The sequence below is a fragment of the Anser cygnoides genome, chromosome 4, assembly GCF_040182565.1.
Source record: "Anser cygnoides isolate HZ-2024a breed goose chromosome 4, Taihu_goose_T2T_genome, whole genome shotgun sequence".
NCBI lineage: Eukaryota > Metazoa > Chordata > Aves > Anseriformes > Anatidae > Anser > Anser cygnoides.
Window position 1 is genome coordinate 2,941,549 of NC_089876.1, and position 16,331 is coordinate 2,957,879.

Sequence of the window (16,331 nt, forward strand, 5' to 3'; positions counted from 1 at the left end):
CTGCTTAATCAGTAGGCTCAGAGTGTTTCTGGGGGTTTATGCATAACCCACAGGTTGTTTTTCATGGGAATGCAACCTGTGTGAATTTGACCCTACACCTTGCATGTAGCTGCTGTATGCCTAGCAGTCTCTCACATGCCCAAGTGTGATGGTGGAAAAACTAGCTAAATGTCCTGCTAACAGACTAACCCTGTCCTGCTAACAGGGTTTCAGCAGGGTTCCCCCTGCCCAGCTCCCGCTGCTGCTGCTGGTTGCTTTTCCCAGTGCAGTTGTACAAAGTCATCTCTCCTTTTGCTTTGAACCAGTTTACAGGTTGGCTAAAGCCTTTTCATTCTGTAGCTCGAATCGTGGTTCAGTTTAGGCAATAAGGTACGTGAGGCAGTGCAGGGAGTGGCTGGGTTTTGAGCTGGTTGATGAAAAAGCTTCTGGAAATACTTAGCGTTATGGAGGCCTCTACCACCAGCAGGAACCACGAGGCTCGGAGGGCTGACATGCTGTAGCTATCAAAGCAGTGTTGCAGACCACCTGGAGACACACTGCTGATCACAGTATGAAAATTTAGGATCTGGAAAACAGACTGATTTGGGCTTTTAAGGAAACCGCAAATGCAGGACTGGTAGCTGAGTGCTTTGCCGGTCTCACAGCAGGCACACCTACAAGTGTGTGTTGAAAATGGGATTACTGATATGAGCGTGCAGGTATGCTTTGAAAAAAAATTAAGGTTAAGGTTACCTTCAAGCAGGTAAGGAAGGTGGGAATGGGTCTTGTTTGTTTGTTGTTAGACCTTCCAAACAGGAAAATAGTGCTCAGTTGTTGCTCTGTTGTAAATCAGACATTGTCTTTTTAAATTTTTTTTCATAGACCTATCTAGAAGTTATTTGGCCGAGCACTTTTCAATTTTTGCCATTTTTTTCTCATTTCAAATCACGTTAAATCACAACTTCTGTAATAGACGGGGGGAAGAACCTTATTCTCGTATTTCCAGGATCAAGATTCAATTTGATGTACTTACAAGAAAGAACAATTGCTGTCGCTTCCAAATGAAATGCAGTTATGTTGTTCTTGGCACCTGTAATGCAAGGAAAAAATTACTGCTGGGCTTTTGCTAATAATCATTATGGTGATGAATGACCCAGAAAATGGTCTCGTTTTGTCTCAAGAGCTTCCTCAGATCTGTAATTTATTTTTTTTTCCGATGAGATAGAGGTTAAAAACGGCTTTGACTTTTCAGATACAGTAAGATCCTCTTAGTCCTGCTTTTCTTATCCTTGAAAGTTGTTGACATTCCTTTTTGTAACTTCTTAGGAGTTTGGTTAAATGTGATTGGGACTTAATATACTTTCTCTGCAGTTTTAATTGAAGAGCCACACTCCCGTGCCTATTTCTGATATCCTGCTGGGTTCTGGCTTTACACAGTCTCTTTTTCAATACAGACATTTTTCAGTATACTTGATGACCTGTTCCTGTCTCTTCCTGTTTTAATGGAACAAGTGTTTGCTTTCGAGCCATTTAGGGAAGCAATTACCATATTAGTGTCAAAGATGCAGCGTGACAAGTGTTTAGGAATCAATACAGTTGTTCTTTAGCAGATCGATTCCTGTGCTGATAGTAAAGGAAAGCACAGAGGCTGTCGCTGAAACTCGAAGAATTCACGTTTCTAGGTATTAATCCATCCTCTGCGATGTGATAGCAGGCAGAGGCTGGTGGAGCTGGGATCTCATTGTCCTGTGTGCTGCACAAACATAAATTGCTCTGCAGAAGAAACTCATGTAAGGAAACCTTTTCCTTCTGGGTGAAGATAAATGTGTAAGTTTTTGAGACTAGCAAAAGAAACTTTGAAAGAAAATCATAGAACGCTGCAAACTGATGAGCCCCAAATCAAATCCTGTTCTTATCCGACATACTTTTTAAGTAACCTATCACATTAAAAACTTTACATTGCAGTTTGGCTGTGGATGAGTGACTCCTTCTACATTGCCTAGTATGCATCGCCATTTCACTGGTTTGGGGCTTAGAGTTTTCTGGGTCAGCAATTTTATTTTTTTTTTTGCACATGATTATGAAGACTTTGACATTTTTCTCAGTTTAGGTAACCGAAAGCATTTTTATTGCACATAACTAAAAGTGGAGCCTGTAGGCTTTGATTAACAGTCAAACTTGTAAAATAACCTCTTTATTTTTTAATGCAATCATATCTTTCTCCCTAGGTACAAAACAATTGCTACAGTTCTTTACATACCTTGCTTGCATGTCTTTAGGGATTACCCTAAAACTCTTACTTCACACACACAAGTGGGCACCAGTGTAACTCCGCTGCTCTTTGTGATCCCTCCCGTGGGACACCAGTCATCTCAGAGCAGAATTGGGGCTAGTTACTGAAAACGTGGATGTTGCATCAAAGTACATTTAGGGGCAGGAACTTCCTGTCACGGGAGCTGCAGAAGAAACGTGTTCATGCAAATTAAGACAACAGTTTGCTATATAAGAGTGGTTTTTTTCCCCATGTTAGACCTGTTAAGAGCCAGCCTAGGTGTATTCTGTGCAAGCTTACACCACCATGTCACATGCCTTCTGTCTTAAGAGTGGCAGAGCACCTTGTGAATTTAATGATGCCATCGAGGGAGAACCTGGATGCATTCTAGAAGCTTTTTTTCTGCCTGTCGTAGTGCAACCAGGCTGCAGATAAAGGAGATGCTCCTGTACTTAGAGCTAAACCTCCTTTGGGGAGGAGCAAACTGACCACTTGTCATCTTTTCTGTCCAGGAAGAGGAGAAAAGGAAGGCGAAAGAAGAAGAGGAGAAGAGAGAGTACGAAGAGTACCTGAAGCTGAAGGAGAGTTTTGTAGTTGAAGAGGAAGGGGTGGAAGAAAAAATGACAGAGGAAGAGGTATGTACGTTAGTCTGTTACTGCAGTTTCCTTTGTCTTTTTAGACTTGGATTGTCCTTACTACATTCTGCCTCTGGTAAAATGGGATCAAACCAAATGTTTTTGCTTTTAAAAGTTAAGCTGTGTAGATGGTACATGTTAACCTGGAGTATTTCCTGGGGAATGCTACAGTTCCTCATTCCAGGCTGCCAGTTAGAGTGCAATTGCAAGAGACATTGCAAGTGCATGTCTCTGGAAATGAGTCCTCTCCTCCCTTTGTGTAAGGACTGAAATAAAACTCATCCCAGGAGTCAGACATCCTTACTTGCTGTCGTCAGCTCTGCCCTACCCATGTACCATGTGCTGGTGAGCCAGGTGAAAGCAGGGCTAAACTTGTCCACATATCTTCAGGGAAATTGTTAGGGTTTTGGTGTTATTTTCTGGAGGAGCAGAGCTGCTGCAAAATGAAATGAAAAAAATCAAACTGAGACAAAACTTGTCTTGTAACACTCCTGGTAAGAGAAATTGCAGGACACAGACTAAGTGCCTGTGGGTTTTCCACTGGAAAGCCGTACGTTTGGTGTTGCAAGTGATTGTTGTTTTTGATAGTGTTTCGAAGTCTGCATAATGTTCTAGCCTGCTCCTCCTGTGGCTGCCTGCAGGCGAGCTGCTGGGGATGGTGGTTGAAATGTGATACTTGACATAATAGCACTGCAAGCTTGAAAAGGTTCTGTTGTGGGAGGCAGTGTTCTTAGTCTGCTGAGAAAAAAACACGTTAGACTAATTTTAATTGCTGTCAAATGCTGAAATGGCTCTTGGGTGGCAGCTGTCAGATTGGAACCATTCTGTAGATTTCATGATGGGTAACTTTTTTTTTCCGGGGTCCTGTGTGTTTGTTCCCCTTGCTCCTCTGTTCAAGTGCCCCTTTTGAACTGAGTAGATTTGCACTTAGCATGACTGGGAGTGGCTTTGGGCCAAGGTGCTTGTAATTCATCAGAACACCTTGACCTTAGATTAGATGTATGTTCTCCCTGAGGAACCCTTCCTTTTAGCAGAAATTCCTCCATCGTGCTGGGATTAACACTGAGAAGTTGTATCTTGCTATTGAAAATCCCTTCAAAACCAGGTTAGGAAGCTAGAAAGCGTCTATTGACAGGCAACTGTGTGAGCACAGACAAGGAGAAATTAATTTTTCAATATGTGGGAGCAGGGAAGGGTGTTCCTGGCTCAGAAGAGCCTGGGAGGCAGTTGATGCACGGATCTCAACATAAGATATCTTTGGTAAGGGTGGGGAGGTAGAACTTTAATAGCAGGCAATTTGAAAGTCATCTTCAGAAACAATCACAGGTACATAGTTATTTGGAGACATCCGCCCTTGAAAGATGCCAAGCCGTCCTTCTGTCTTGTGGCTGATGATGCACGGAGGCATTCTGGTGTCCTGTTACAAACTCTGCCATGTGGGGTTGAGGGCAGCCTGCCGAAACCCCTGCTTGAAGTTAAGGGCCTGAGCCCAGAGTTAAGCAGTTAATTAAGGCTGATTGATTTCCAGGGTTGCAGAGTAAGCTGATCTCCTGTTAGCTGAAATGCACATTGTTTGCACTGCCTTTGAAAATTGAGCCACTTCTATTAAAATACCGGATTTCAGGTGCATAGCTTTGAAAAGGGCTCGAGCTTCCACATGTGCTGTGCAGCTGTGTGCTACACTTGACCATCTGCCTGAGCCATCTCCTGAATCACTCTGTACTTTACAAAACTGTACAAAATGTCCTCGGTGTGTGTATGTAACTTAATACACGATGCGCAGACTCACCCAGATGTGGTTATTTCAGGGTATGTATGATGTAAAGAATAAAAGATTCCAGGATTTCCTTCCTTTCAGAAAAGCCTTAAACACAAATTGTGCTTGAGCCATGTTCTGGCTTAGAAAATACCTATCACATATTCCTAGTTAAGATTAAATCTGTTTTTTCCCCATTTCAGAATCTCCTTCTCTGTGTGTTTTTGTAAAAACTTTAGAAGTGTGCATGCTAAACGCTTTTATAATATTTGTGCTACGCAAGTTTGTGATGCATTTAACGTTTATGAATTTAAAGTAACAATTGTTTTCCTTGCTGTATCCAGTCTCGCAGCTTTCTAATGGAATTTCTCGAGTTTGTTAAGGTAAGTTGGTCTTTCTCCACCTTCCATATGTGAAATAGCTGTGTCAAAGAGCTGACTTGCAGAAAAGAGAAATCTTTACTTCCTCTTCGATATACTTAAATATTCAACAAGTAACAAAAGTGATGCCTTAGATAAAACCTTCATTATTTACTTAATCATGCATGAATGTGTTCCATCATTGCAAACACGACATACAATTATAGCTTTGTCTTGGCTTTTGGGGGCAAGATTGTAGCTCTTACCCTGATTCATAAGGTAGGTGTGCATGAACTCTGCACCTGGCGGGTCACCCTCAGAGTTTATGAACAGAAACGTTTGCTGTTGAGTGGGATTTGGGACGTTTGAGCTTCTTGTTTGTGAATATCAGCTACTGATTTAGAAAGCAATCTCCACATCTCTGCTCAGCATGAATGAGAATTGCTGTGCCAGCATGTGGCCTGCCAGGCAGGATGTGTTTGTTTAAAACACTGGCATTGTAAAGGTCACTCAAACCTTCTGCGTGGTTTCTTTTCTCGCTTTTATTTGTGCAAATTACAACGCTGTCTTGATTTTTTTTTTTTAGGGGTGTTTAAGGAAAAGATCACTTGTTTTTAACAGGGTATGTTTTAGTCTACCTCTCCTGATATTACATGGTTGGTTATTTAAGACCTGTGATGTGTTCATGAGGTTTTCCACTTTTGATCTGTAACAAATTCTTCTTCTCCACTATCGGTATATCAAAATTCAAATGTGCTTTTCTACTCTTAGTCTAACAAAAGTCATGCAAATCTTTTGTCCTAATTAGTCCCTTTTGGCCTTTATTGGAAACTGGACTCTTGTCTGAGAACATATTGCAAGTGTGTGAAAAGTTTCACAGTAAGCAAATCTCCCACATACTCAGCGACCTCCTAACCATTCTGTTAACCCAGAACCCCGCTTTCTGGGCTGGTTTTGCATCTCCACTACCCCAGCAAGGACTCGGAGTTGCAGACATGCGTGTGTCTCCTGTTAGTTTTACACCAGGAGTCAATTTGAGTGATTGCTCTCCAAGTCCGGAAAATGCCTTGATGGTTCCAGGGTTACCACAAAGCTCTACTGCAAGCATCTTCTGCTGTGCTGCTCTCTGCCTTGTCTGTGATTGGGATTTTTGGTATATCCCATCACCACAGGGCCACAGTGGGAGGCTGTGTTCGTTTCACAGAATCTATAGAATGGTGTGGGTTGGAAGGGACCTTAAAGATTATCTGATTCCAACCCCCCTGCCACGGGCAGGGACACCTCCCACCAGACCAGGTAGGTGTCAAAATAACTTCTGGCGAATGCTTTCTGATCATACGTGATCTCTGGTGGTAATTTGGAAATGTATAAGCCAGCAGCACTCAGTTAGGACACATCTTCATTGCTGCAGCCCAAACAGAAATAGCCCCTGATAACTAACTGCATCCCCAGCATAAGCCAGTCACTCAGACCAGAAACGCCACGAAGTGCAGGTGAGATGGCTGAGGATAGCCTGGAAAAGCTCTTTAAAGAGCCTAATTAAAGCCATAAAGTGAAAGTGAGCCATCAGTACACTTCATTTTGGAGCCATGCAGTGGTTCCAGTACTCCAGAGAGATTTCTTTGAAAGAGAGGGGAACCTGGAAGCAGCCGTGTTTGCTGAGACATCCTCTGTTTCAGTCCCTTACTGTGGAAATGGACTACATGGTATGGGGTGATCCCAGTCGCACGTTCCCTTCTATGGCTTTTGAGACACTACCAAACCCTGGATTAACGAAATCGTGCTGCTCTTGACTCACAAACAAGCTGCCCTGAGATAACAGCAGGTGGAACAATAGGTTATTTCGGTGTCCCTTGGGATCTCCCACTAAAACTGGAAGGGTTTCCAAGGGATCACACAATAGGCTCTCGTTCTGCACGTTGCCCCGGTGGCTATAATGGCTGGAACAGATTAGTCACAAAGTCTCAGTTCAGCGTTTAAGCACATGTATAGTTTTATATTAGTCACTTTTACTTGACGTCAGAGAAATTAAGCCTGTGCCGAAGAACCAAATTCAGAAGCACTTCAACACCTGGCTTCCTATGTAGAAATCAGTTGTAGAACTGGGGCATCACTTTCTTTTACAAGTTTTATTACTTTTTTTAATCTTGAAAGTATGCTTAATGCATAGGCTCTGCATTGCCCCCATCTTCTGTTCTATTCCCAGAAACTATTGACCTGTTATCAAGAAGCAGAGCGAAGCTGCTAGTAGCAGTCTGAAACTTAGAGAATTGAAAGAGCAATTGGCATTTTAAAAAATAAAATTGGATTTAGCCCTTTCTGTAGAATAATCTGTTTCACTGATATTACTGGCTGGAGGTAGCTCACCTCATGCTTCATTCTTAAAGGTGTTCGGAGTGAGATGCAGTCTCTTTTCTCCAGCTCTGCCTTGCGGGATTGCTTTAAAAGGGATTTTTCTCAGAGGCACCGAAAGGATTGAAGCCCCCCGTTCTGCCCTTCTGAAAGCTGAACGTCTCCCTTCTGTTGGGGCCGTCTTAGTCAGCGGTGCACGTGACACACCTGTGAGCTATTTCAGCATCCCAAAAAAGAAAAACAAGTGGGCAGAGGTTAAAGACATGACAGGGTATCATTGAATGCTTTTGAATTATAGACAGCAGATTAAAACACCAAGCTCTGTGTTCACTGCGTTTGAAATGGATAGAGAAGGACTGAGAGGCTTTACTCCTTCCTTTTCTTTTTTTTTTTCTCCAACAAAAATTTTGCTTGCAAAATAAGGAAAAAAGTTCTCTTCATCTTAATCCTGGGAGTTCTTCCTCTGTTTCCAACCTTGCTGGAGACAGCAGTGGAAGCACACCTAAAGTTAAAAGAATTTGGTGAAGCATGGACATTTTATATATTGCTCTCTGAAAGTTAAGCCTGTCTCTAAAACGTGGAGTGTGTGGTGAAGTGTTGTGCTGGCTTGGGACCTGATAATGTCATTATATTTCAGAGTGGCTGGGGAGTGGATCCTGATTCCATCCCATCCTCTGGTCTCTTATTCACAGCAGGATCTGTAGTAGGAAGCTTCCAGTGAACTTGGTCACTGAGGGTGAATATCTTGAAGCGAAGGTTTAAATCCTGTTTGTCTCATTTTGATGTGGCTTTGCACCCCCTGCCCTTTTAAAAGAAGATGTGACGAACCTTGGCAGTTCCCAGCTCTGAGAACTGAATTCCATGGACTGGTTCCAAGTCCATGTGTTCAGTCCATGGTATTCAGTTCTCTAGCTTGGCTGCATCAAACTTCACAACTGCTAAGTCTGTGTGTGGCTTTTTTTTTTTTGTCTGGTTTCATTAACAAAAAAGGTTAATCTATTTCAGGCTCTTTAGTCCTTCAGTGTCCTTCCAGTGTACTCTCAAGATCAGAAACAAACGCGTTTGCCATTTGTAGCATTACATCCAATAATGTAAATGTGGCTTTATGCGTACAGCTCTTAGGAATGCACTCCAGAATGCTAACTGAATGGTCTTCAGAAGTTTTATATTTCCCAAATTCCTTACAAACAACAGTGCATCCTTTGTCCATACAAACAGCGGTGCTGCACAAAACAGATGAGTTTCTAAACCTTTTTGCAGACCAGAAAACAGGAACCAAGTAGCTCCAGATGAGTGCACCAGGTGTTTTCTCTGTAATTCTCTGGAGCTACAGAGAAGCGTAAAACCAGATGTGAGCCCTGGTGACTGGCTCCTGCCTGAGAAAGGCTGCAGGAAACCTCTTTCAAAAGCAAAATGAGAATTTGCAGTTTCTGCATCTGCCTTCGTTCTCAGACACCATCACGCTGCTCGTGTGGGCTAGCAGCACTCTCCCAGCACCGACTAGTTTAACAATATCTTCACCAGCTTCTTAGCAAGGTGATTATGGCATTAATACACGTGGCATTAGTAAAACAGACTAAAGCATTTAACATTGCCAGTCCTCTCTGAAGTTCTGTGTGCGCTCTGGTACAGACCAGTGATCGTTTTAAGAGGGGTTTTGAAACACTTCTCAAGCAAAAAGGGATCTTGCCAAAGCACACTGGGGGTTAGAGGTGGTAGTTGAGAAATTTAGGGGCAGGGAGAACAGAGCTGCTTAATGCGCCTGTGCTTCCATGTCCTGGAACGGAAGAAAAGGTTCGGGACGAGCCCTGGCAAATGTATTTGAGCCTTCACTGAAGTGGGTCAGAGCATCCAGTCTTTCCACGGAGCAGACTGGTTTCGGTGATATATCTTAAAGGTTTTTGCCACAGAAAAGTGCTCACTGGGGAAATTTAGTTAGAATGGCAGGTTCTACTTTGTCCATTAAATGCATTTTTTATTTGAAAGGAAAGAGATATGCTAACCCTCTAGTTCATCAGCTGCATGTAACTCTTGTTTGTTTCCCTAGAAAACAAAGGTAATTCAGCTGGAGGACTTAGCTTCACATCTGGGTTTAAGGACACAGGTAAGTACTGCCTTTTGGGGTGCAATTATAAGCAATGACTTTAAAAGCACAAGAGAGAAAGTGGGTAATTAAGGATAACATCTCTGCAATGTTCTGGCATCGCTGAAAATGCTTGGATTTTTGTGCAGGTCAGCAAAGCCAGCCCAGGAAATGTGGCCATTTGTCAGAGAACCATCAAGCCAGTAAGAGATTGCTGGCGTACCGGGATGTTAGTGAAAAGTGCTCGGTCTGCCTCTGGCACAGCTGCTTGTTGGCTAACGGAGCTTACAGATTTTTGCAAATCTAGTAAAAGAGCAATTCAGGGTATTGGGAATCAAGAGCAGAGGTAAAGCAAACTGAGATTCTGCCTGCGTAACCGGACGTGTTATGTTTGCATGCAGTCAATAGGTAGGAGCTGTTTTTCTCCACTTGCTTGTGTATTGGTGGAACACTTAAGAATTTGTAACTTCTGGTGCATTACTTAAGAACATTGACCCTCTCTGCGCCATGTAGAACTTGTCAAAGTGAGCTCATGGTGTGAGATCTGTATCCTTTTTTTTTTTTCTTTTCCCTCTGGTTCCTTTCTGTTTTCTCCCCACGTTGTGTTTTGACTCTGAAGAATAGTTGCGGCTTAGTCTAAGTTGATTTGAGCACGTTTAACATATTTCTAAGTGTGTTTTTTGCTGTTCTGTACCAAATGTGGTCTTGGGGTGCACCTTCACAGCCCCTGGCACTGCTGTAAGCCCAGGCTGAAGCACACCCTGCCTCTCTTCTATACCAGAACTTCATTTGCTCAGTCAGACAGTGACAGGGCAAGGGAGAATGGTTTTAAACTAAAAGAGCGGAGACTTAGATTAAAGGTTAGAAGGAAATTCTTCACTCAGAGGGTGGTGAGGCACTGGAACAGGCTGTGGATGCCCCATCCCTGGAGGTGTTCAAGGCCAGGTTAGATGAGGCCCTGAGCAACCTGATCTAGCGGGTGGCATCCCTGCCTACGGCAGTGGGTTTGGAACTGGGTGATCTTTGAGGTCCCTCCCAACCTGAGCCATTCTAAGATGTAGTGAGCCAGCTGAAGTTGAAATCCGGATTATAACTTGCTTCTGCAGTCCCATAAATGCAAGTGGGTGAGAGAAGCAGAACTGCAGAAACAGAGTTTATCCAAACTTAGATAGCAGTTTAACGTGTAGTGGTACTGCGGGCTTGGAGTAACCAGAGAGTTAACCCAGCGATAAATTAAACAAACCGCTCTTTGGCTTGGTAGAAGAGTTTTCCTCTGAAATGGAGCAGAAAAAAAAAAAAACAACATAAAAAGCTCTGGAATGTAATGAGTGTAGCCAGGTTCTGGGAGGACATCACAGTATTCCGTGGAACTGGCACGTTGCATTGGCACAGTACAGCCTTTCTGTGGGAAGATGTGCATAGCCCCCCTCGCCCTGATACAGCCAGGAAATTTAGAGGTAAAAGCCTCTTTTGAGGGTAAAGAAGTTACTTGAACAGCCCAAGTAGCAGAGGTTCACATCATCCTTCTAAGAGCAAACCATTTCTGACAAAGGGCTTACTATATCCATCTGTGTGGAAACGCTGATGTGTGTCCTTCACTGGAGCGTTTAATGCTGAGGAATTAAGTGTAAGCAGCCTTCTCTAGTCTGTCTGAACGTGTGAAATGTTTTCTGCCTTGCTCTTGACCAGTTTATTCCTTTTTCTCTCCTGAACAGGAAGCAATTAACAGAATCCAGGACCTGATGGCAGATGGCACTCTAACAGGTGACAGCCAAAACACAAGTGGGAGTGTATTTTAGCTGTGGAATAGGTGGTGCAGAAAATGCCTTAACTGTGGCTCGCTGTGTGATTTCTGTTTTAAACTTTGCAGGATACTTGTAGGACCTGATCAATAGCTATAGTTGTTATTCCTGGTCCAGCAGATGTGAAACTGTTTAAAATGAGACGTAATTGCTTCTGTGGTGTGATTCACAGAGGTTGGGGGTGAATGCTCCCAACAGCTCTGGGGCCAGCACAAGGCTTCCACATACTATTTAAGCCCTGCTGAAGGCCTTAGGGGGTTACTGAGCAGCCAGCTGCAAATTTTGTCCTCCAAAGTCTGAATTTGAAAGGATCATTTGGATGTTTTGGACTTAATTTGCAAGCCTGTTTTAAAGATGCAGTGGCCAAAGCCAGTGCTGGGGTACGGCGTGCTGTGGGATATGCAAACACCGCAGAGCTCTCCAAAGCTGAGCGCTGTAGGAAGTGAATTGCTTGTTCCTAGCCACGGACCTACGCGATCAAAGTCGGAATGTAAGCAGGGACTGAGCACGTGGGCAGCTCCCTGTCTGAAGAAGACTTTTATCGCTGGTCGGTCTTTTTCTTTCTGAGGATGAAGTAGTGGAGGTGCCAATGCAAACACTTACCTGATGGTTGTTTCCCAGCCTTGACCACAATATCTCGGTGGGTGCTTGTGGAAACCCATTTGAATGACCTAGAAGTGATGTGAATCAAAACATAAGGATGTATGCTGTGCTGGGTATGATTGTGGCCTAAAAGGCATGCCAATAAGCCTCCCTGCCTTACATTTGACCCCATAATGTGTTAAGAACAGAGAGGTCTCTTCTCACTCCTGATGGAGCAACCAAAATACAGAAACTGAGCTTTCAGAGGGTACGGTGCAATGGCTGAGCTGGGCTCTGGATGGGCTCTGAATCTCCTCCTGGGCTCTCCTGCTTTGCTTTTTTCCTTAAGCTGCCTGTGCCTGGAATGTCAGCACCAATGCAACGTACCTGAAGTAGCTGCTGCGATACTCCCAGCTAGCTACGCACAGTGGAAAAAAAAATGCATCACTTGCTGAACCAAATTACTCTTACCCAGGCACTCAGGTATTGTCAAAGCCCCATTCAGAAGCCCAACAATAGAGAAGGAAATAAAAGCCTGACTGCTAGCATGCTGTTCTGCCTGCCCTAGATATGAAATGCAGCCTCAGCACTTCAAACGTCCCTTCCAAAAAAGAAGTAACTGATGTCTGTCGGGAAGTGAGAGGAGCCAAAGTGCTGACTTCAAGGTCCTTTCTTTCCCCTGTAGGTGTGATTGATGACAGAGGAAAGTTCATCTACATCACGCCAGAGGAGATGGCTGCCGTGGCTCAGTATATCAAACAGAGGGGGCGAGTCTCCATCGCCGAGCTGGTCCAAGCAAGCAATTCCCTGATCAACCTCCAGCCTGACAGCCAAGCTGTTGCTCCAACTGTGGCATGAAATCGTGACACGAGGAAATACAGAGGGAGTTTAACCTTTTAACGAATAAGCCACATAAATAAAAGCAAGCAAGAACCCCTCTAGTCCCTCTGCAGTGTTTGGAGGCAGGACGCTTTGTTTAAAGATTAGCTGCAAGACTTGATTGGAGATTTTGCTTTTGATTCTTTAGATCTCATAAAATTTGAGCAGCAGAAGCTAGCAAAGAACTTGGGGCTTAAACACTCGCGTACCTCAGGGATATCAGTAATTGGTACCTGCCTTCTTTATATTGGCAGTCACTGTGATGTGACTGTACCCATACTTCTTGTTGTTTCCAAATTCTGATGTCTCAGATATATTTTAAATATATTTGATGATATATTTGGCTCCGATTGCATTCTGGATTCTGCAGGCTTGCTTTGCTCTCACAGAGCTGTATAACTGCAGCGATGACAAACGCAGCCTGGAACAGTAGGTCTGTGGGGATGAGGCTTGTGGATTTTGTCTTGTGGGTTTTGTCTTCTGCATCAACGTTGGAAGGATATAGTAAAAAGAAAATACCGCACGTGTCTCCGTTCTTACTGAAATGCGAAAACCTTCTGCAGTGCTTTGTTTTTAAAACTTCTGGAGGTTATTTCAGAAAGCCTTTGCTATGTAAATGTTTTGTTTGGTTTACATGATGTCAAAAGTTTACTTGCAGCCAAGCTGTGTTATTTTTCCGTAGCCAAGAGACAGAGACACCTCCAGGGAAAGGCTAACTCGCCTCGTTTATTGTGCAGGACAGTTCTACTGATACCAACCAGGTTCCGATGATTCATCCTTCAGAGTAAGAGCCAGCTCAGTGTGTCTGAAGGCCTCAGACACCCCCGCTCCGTGGCCTTTGTGTTTTGGATGTATAAAAATTCAGGCAGGATGAGTCACGCAATTAACGTTACAAGTAAACGATTATTAATATCTTAATTGTAGATGTCAGTATGTTTCTTGCATAAGAATATTTATTTTTAATAGCCTAATTGATGCTTTGCTAATTCTCTTTTCTGTATTCAACGGAATCTGTGTGGATATGCGGTAATTGGGGAGGACAGGGGAGCTGGCTTTGTCACTGCCAAACTTAGAGGTGAATTAAGTAGACTAAAAGCTATGTTATCAGTGAGATGAGATAGCAATAAAACAATGGAAGGAAGCACATTTCCTGTTTAATCTCTGCACTGCTGCTCGATGTGATGCTGTGCAGGAGAGCTCGGTCACAGTACCACGCGTTGATGCGAGAGATCGGTGTCATTACTGTGTTGTGCAACAGTCACCAGCAGAGAGATTACTTGATTGCAGGCTTGTAAAGCCTCTTAATTAACCAAAAATTTGATTTTGCCGTGATTTTTTTTGTTCTGTCCTAAACTTTTCTTGTAGTAAAATAAATGCTATTGAAAGAGTTGCAGAGATGAGAAGTTGTCTTGTTTTTAACGTGATAAAGGAGCCAGCCAACAGACTTGTGTGCGCCAGCGGAGGGCTAGAGGTATTCCATTCAATCCCTGGGATTTCCAGAGGGCACTCGGTCTGTGCGAGTGTAACAAGTAACACCGTGTTCACCGGGCACTGCAAACTCCCTCTGCTGTGCTAGGACAGCTGCCTGCTGAGAGCAGCGCGCAGGCTCCGTTTACACGCCTCTGTGTCTTAGCTGGGACAAGAGCTGCAGCTTCTAACGCAAAAATAACCCAAACTATTTCAGGACTGGGGTCTTACAGAGCTCTGCCACAGCCAAAAGGGTTGCTTGTGATTCATTGACGGGTCTGAAGGACTGATTAAAAGCAGGTAAATGAACAATGAGACAGCCAAGTGCTGTGAGCCAAGCTCGTGGTCTGATAGCAGGCACCTCAGAAGTGCCCACTGCCTAAGCTATTTGGAGCTCTGAAGGATTGCTTCCATACTAAGTGAAGCACTTGAGGTAAGGAAGGTAGCAAAACCAAGCCCGTTCTTTTGGTTCTCATCATATCTCCCATGATGAGAGGTACCACCTAAAAGGGAAGGCGTTTATCCCTGCAGGCACCAGCTTGGAGGAGACCCCAGGGGTCGTGGCCATGGCAGGAGGTGGCCTTGGCGCTCAGAACCAGCCCCGACCCCTCTTGCAGGGAGCTGCTGCTGCTGGAGAACCCGAGAGGGACTCATCCTGACCGCTGCCTGATCCTGGCAGGACGCTGATCCCGCCCACGCGCTTCTGGAAAATTTTACGGGGTCAAGCACAGAAGCCAGCCACCAAACTCATCTGTATCAGCATGATCCCTTCTGTCGTGTCGGGCACAGCAGCAAAATACTGTAATTAAGGGAAATCACAGCAAAAATAAAACGTGTGCTACCGACTCCTTTAGATTTGGGGTCTTCTGCTTGTAAAACTTCAAACGCTCTGGTTTCTGCCCTCTCGAAGTGTCCACCCTTTGAAAAATGGGAGCAGGTACTGAAGGGTCTCAGATCCCTATTTTCTCCTAATTTTTGCCCGTGCATTATGCAGCATTCATCTCCGTGTTCTTCCCTGAACTAGCGCAAGGGCTCCAAGGTACTCTGCTTGTACATGGAAAGAATAATAATAATTAGTGGCTCATTTGAGCGAGCTTGTCCTAATTTTGCCGTTCCACCTGCAGGCAAAGGCCAAAAAAAATTAAATTCTTGTCTTTGTTTCACACAAGGCGAGCTCTAACCAAGGAAAACTCCGGCTTCTTTTTCATGCATCTCGGTGAAATAACAGAGCAACTGCCCAGAACGCAGCAAAACGTGAAGCATTTTCCTATCGTAAACATTTAAAAGCACCAAATGCCACGACTTCCAGGTTATTTGTTCATGGGGCGAGTTTGAGAGCCCGCCAGCCTCGTGGCTCCCAGCTGTTCCCTGTGACTACGGATACCGGGGACAGGTTCTGGGAGGCTTTTTGTGTATTTCCCTAAATTGCTGTTTTGTGCTGATCCTTTTAGGAAAGCGCTAAATATCACAAGACAGTAACGAATCACAGAGCTGTAATTTTCCCTTCTGCACAGAAACAGCCATGTTCTGGGCACTCAGATTTATGTTTTCTAACCCCAGAAGCGAGTTCGGAGCATCGGTGCTACCCAGGGGCTTGATTACAGGGATCCCCCCAGGCAGACCAAAGAGCTGATACCCAGGGACGTTTGGTGCCTGAAGCACTGTAAGGTTTGTGACTTCATTCTTTTCATCTTCTCTGATTAAAATGGGGGGAAAAAAATTCCTTTTCCTGCCCTAAAGAGAAAGGAGCATTTACTGATCTCCACGGGTACATCACAGCCCATGCCCAACCCAGATCCAGACGCGTTTTTGCCTCCTCCATCCTTCAGAAGGCTCCTTGCTCCCAGGCAGGTTTGGTGGTGAGACAGAGGAGCAGCTCCAGATTTATTTGTCCGCCGGTAACCCAGTTAATTCCCCTTTCGAGTCAGAGATCTCTTCCCCTGTCTGATGCTAGATAAGCCTCCCGCTGCAGCTTATCTCCTCCCAAAAGCGCCTCGCCACCGTTTGATGTTCTCGGTGCCGATCTTGCACACGCCACCAGGACCAGCACGCTTCTGCTGACGGCTCCAAATCCACCCAAATCCACTGCCAGCAAGAGGGGAGGCTGCGAGGAAAGCAGCCCCTGGGAAGAGGAGCTCCACGGAGGAGTGTTTCGGGGTCGGATC

General features: G+C 44.4%; 1 protein-coding gene across 1 annotated transcript in view; it reads left to right on the plus strand.

The window, feature by feature from the left end:
• The window catches only part of DDRGK1 (DDRGK domain containing 1), a 38,849-nt gene extending 24,757 nt beyond the window's left edge, over window positions 1-14,092 (plus strand). Inside the window, exons 5-9 of the mRNA XM_066997071.1 lie at window positions 2,764-2,886; window positions 4,987-5,025; window positions 9,401-9,457; window positions 11,152-11,200; window positions 12,506-14,092. Coding sequence (XP_066853172.1) covers window positions 2,764-2,886; window positions 4,987-5,025; window positions 9,401-9,457; window positions 11,152-11,200; window positions 12,506-12,678 — 441 coding nt within the window. The 3' untranslated portion in view covers window positions 12,679-14,092. The remainder of the gene's footprint in view (window positions 1-2,763; window positions 2,887-4,986; window positions 5,026-9,400; window positions 9,458-11,151; window positions 11,201-12,505) is intronic.
• The last annotated feature ends 2,239 nt before the right edge of the window (window positions 14,093-16,331 follow it).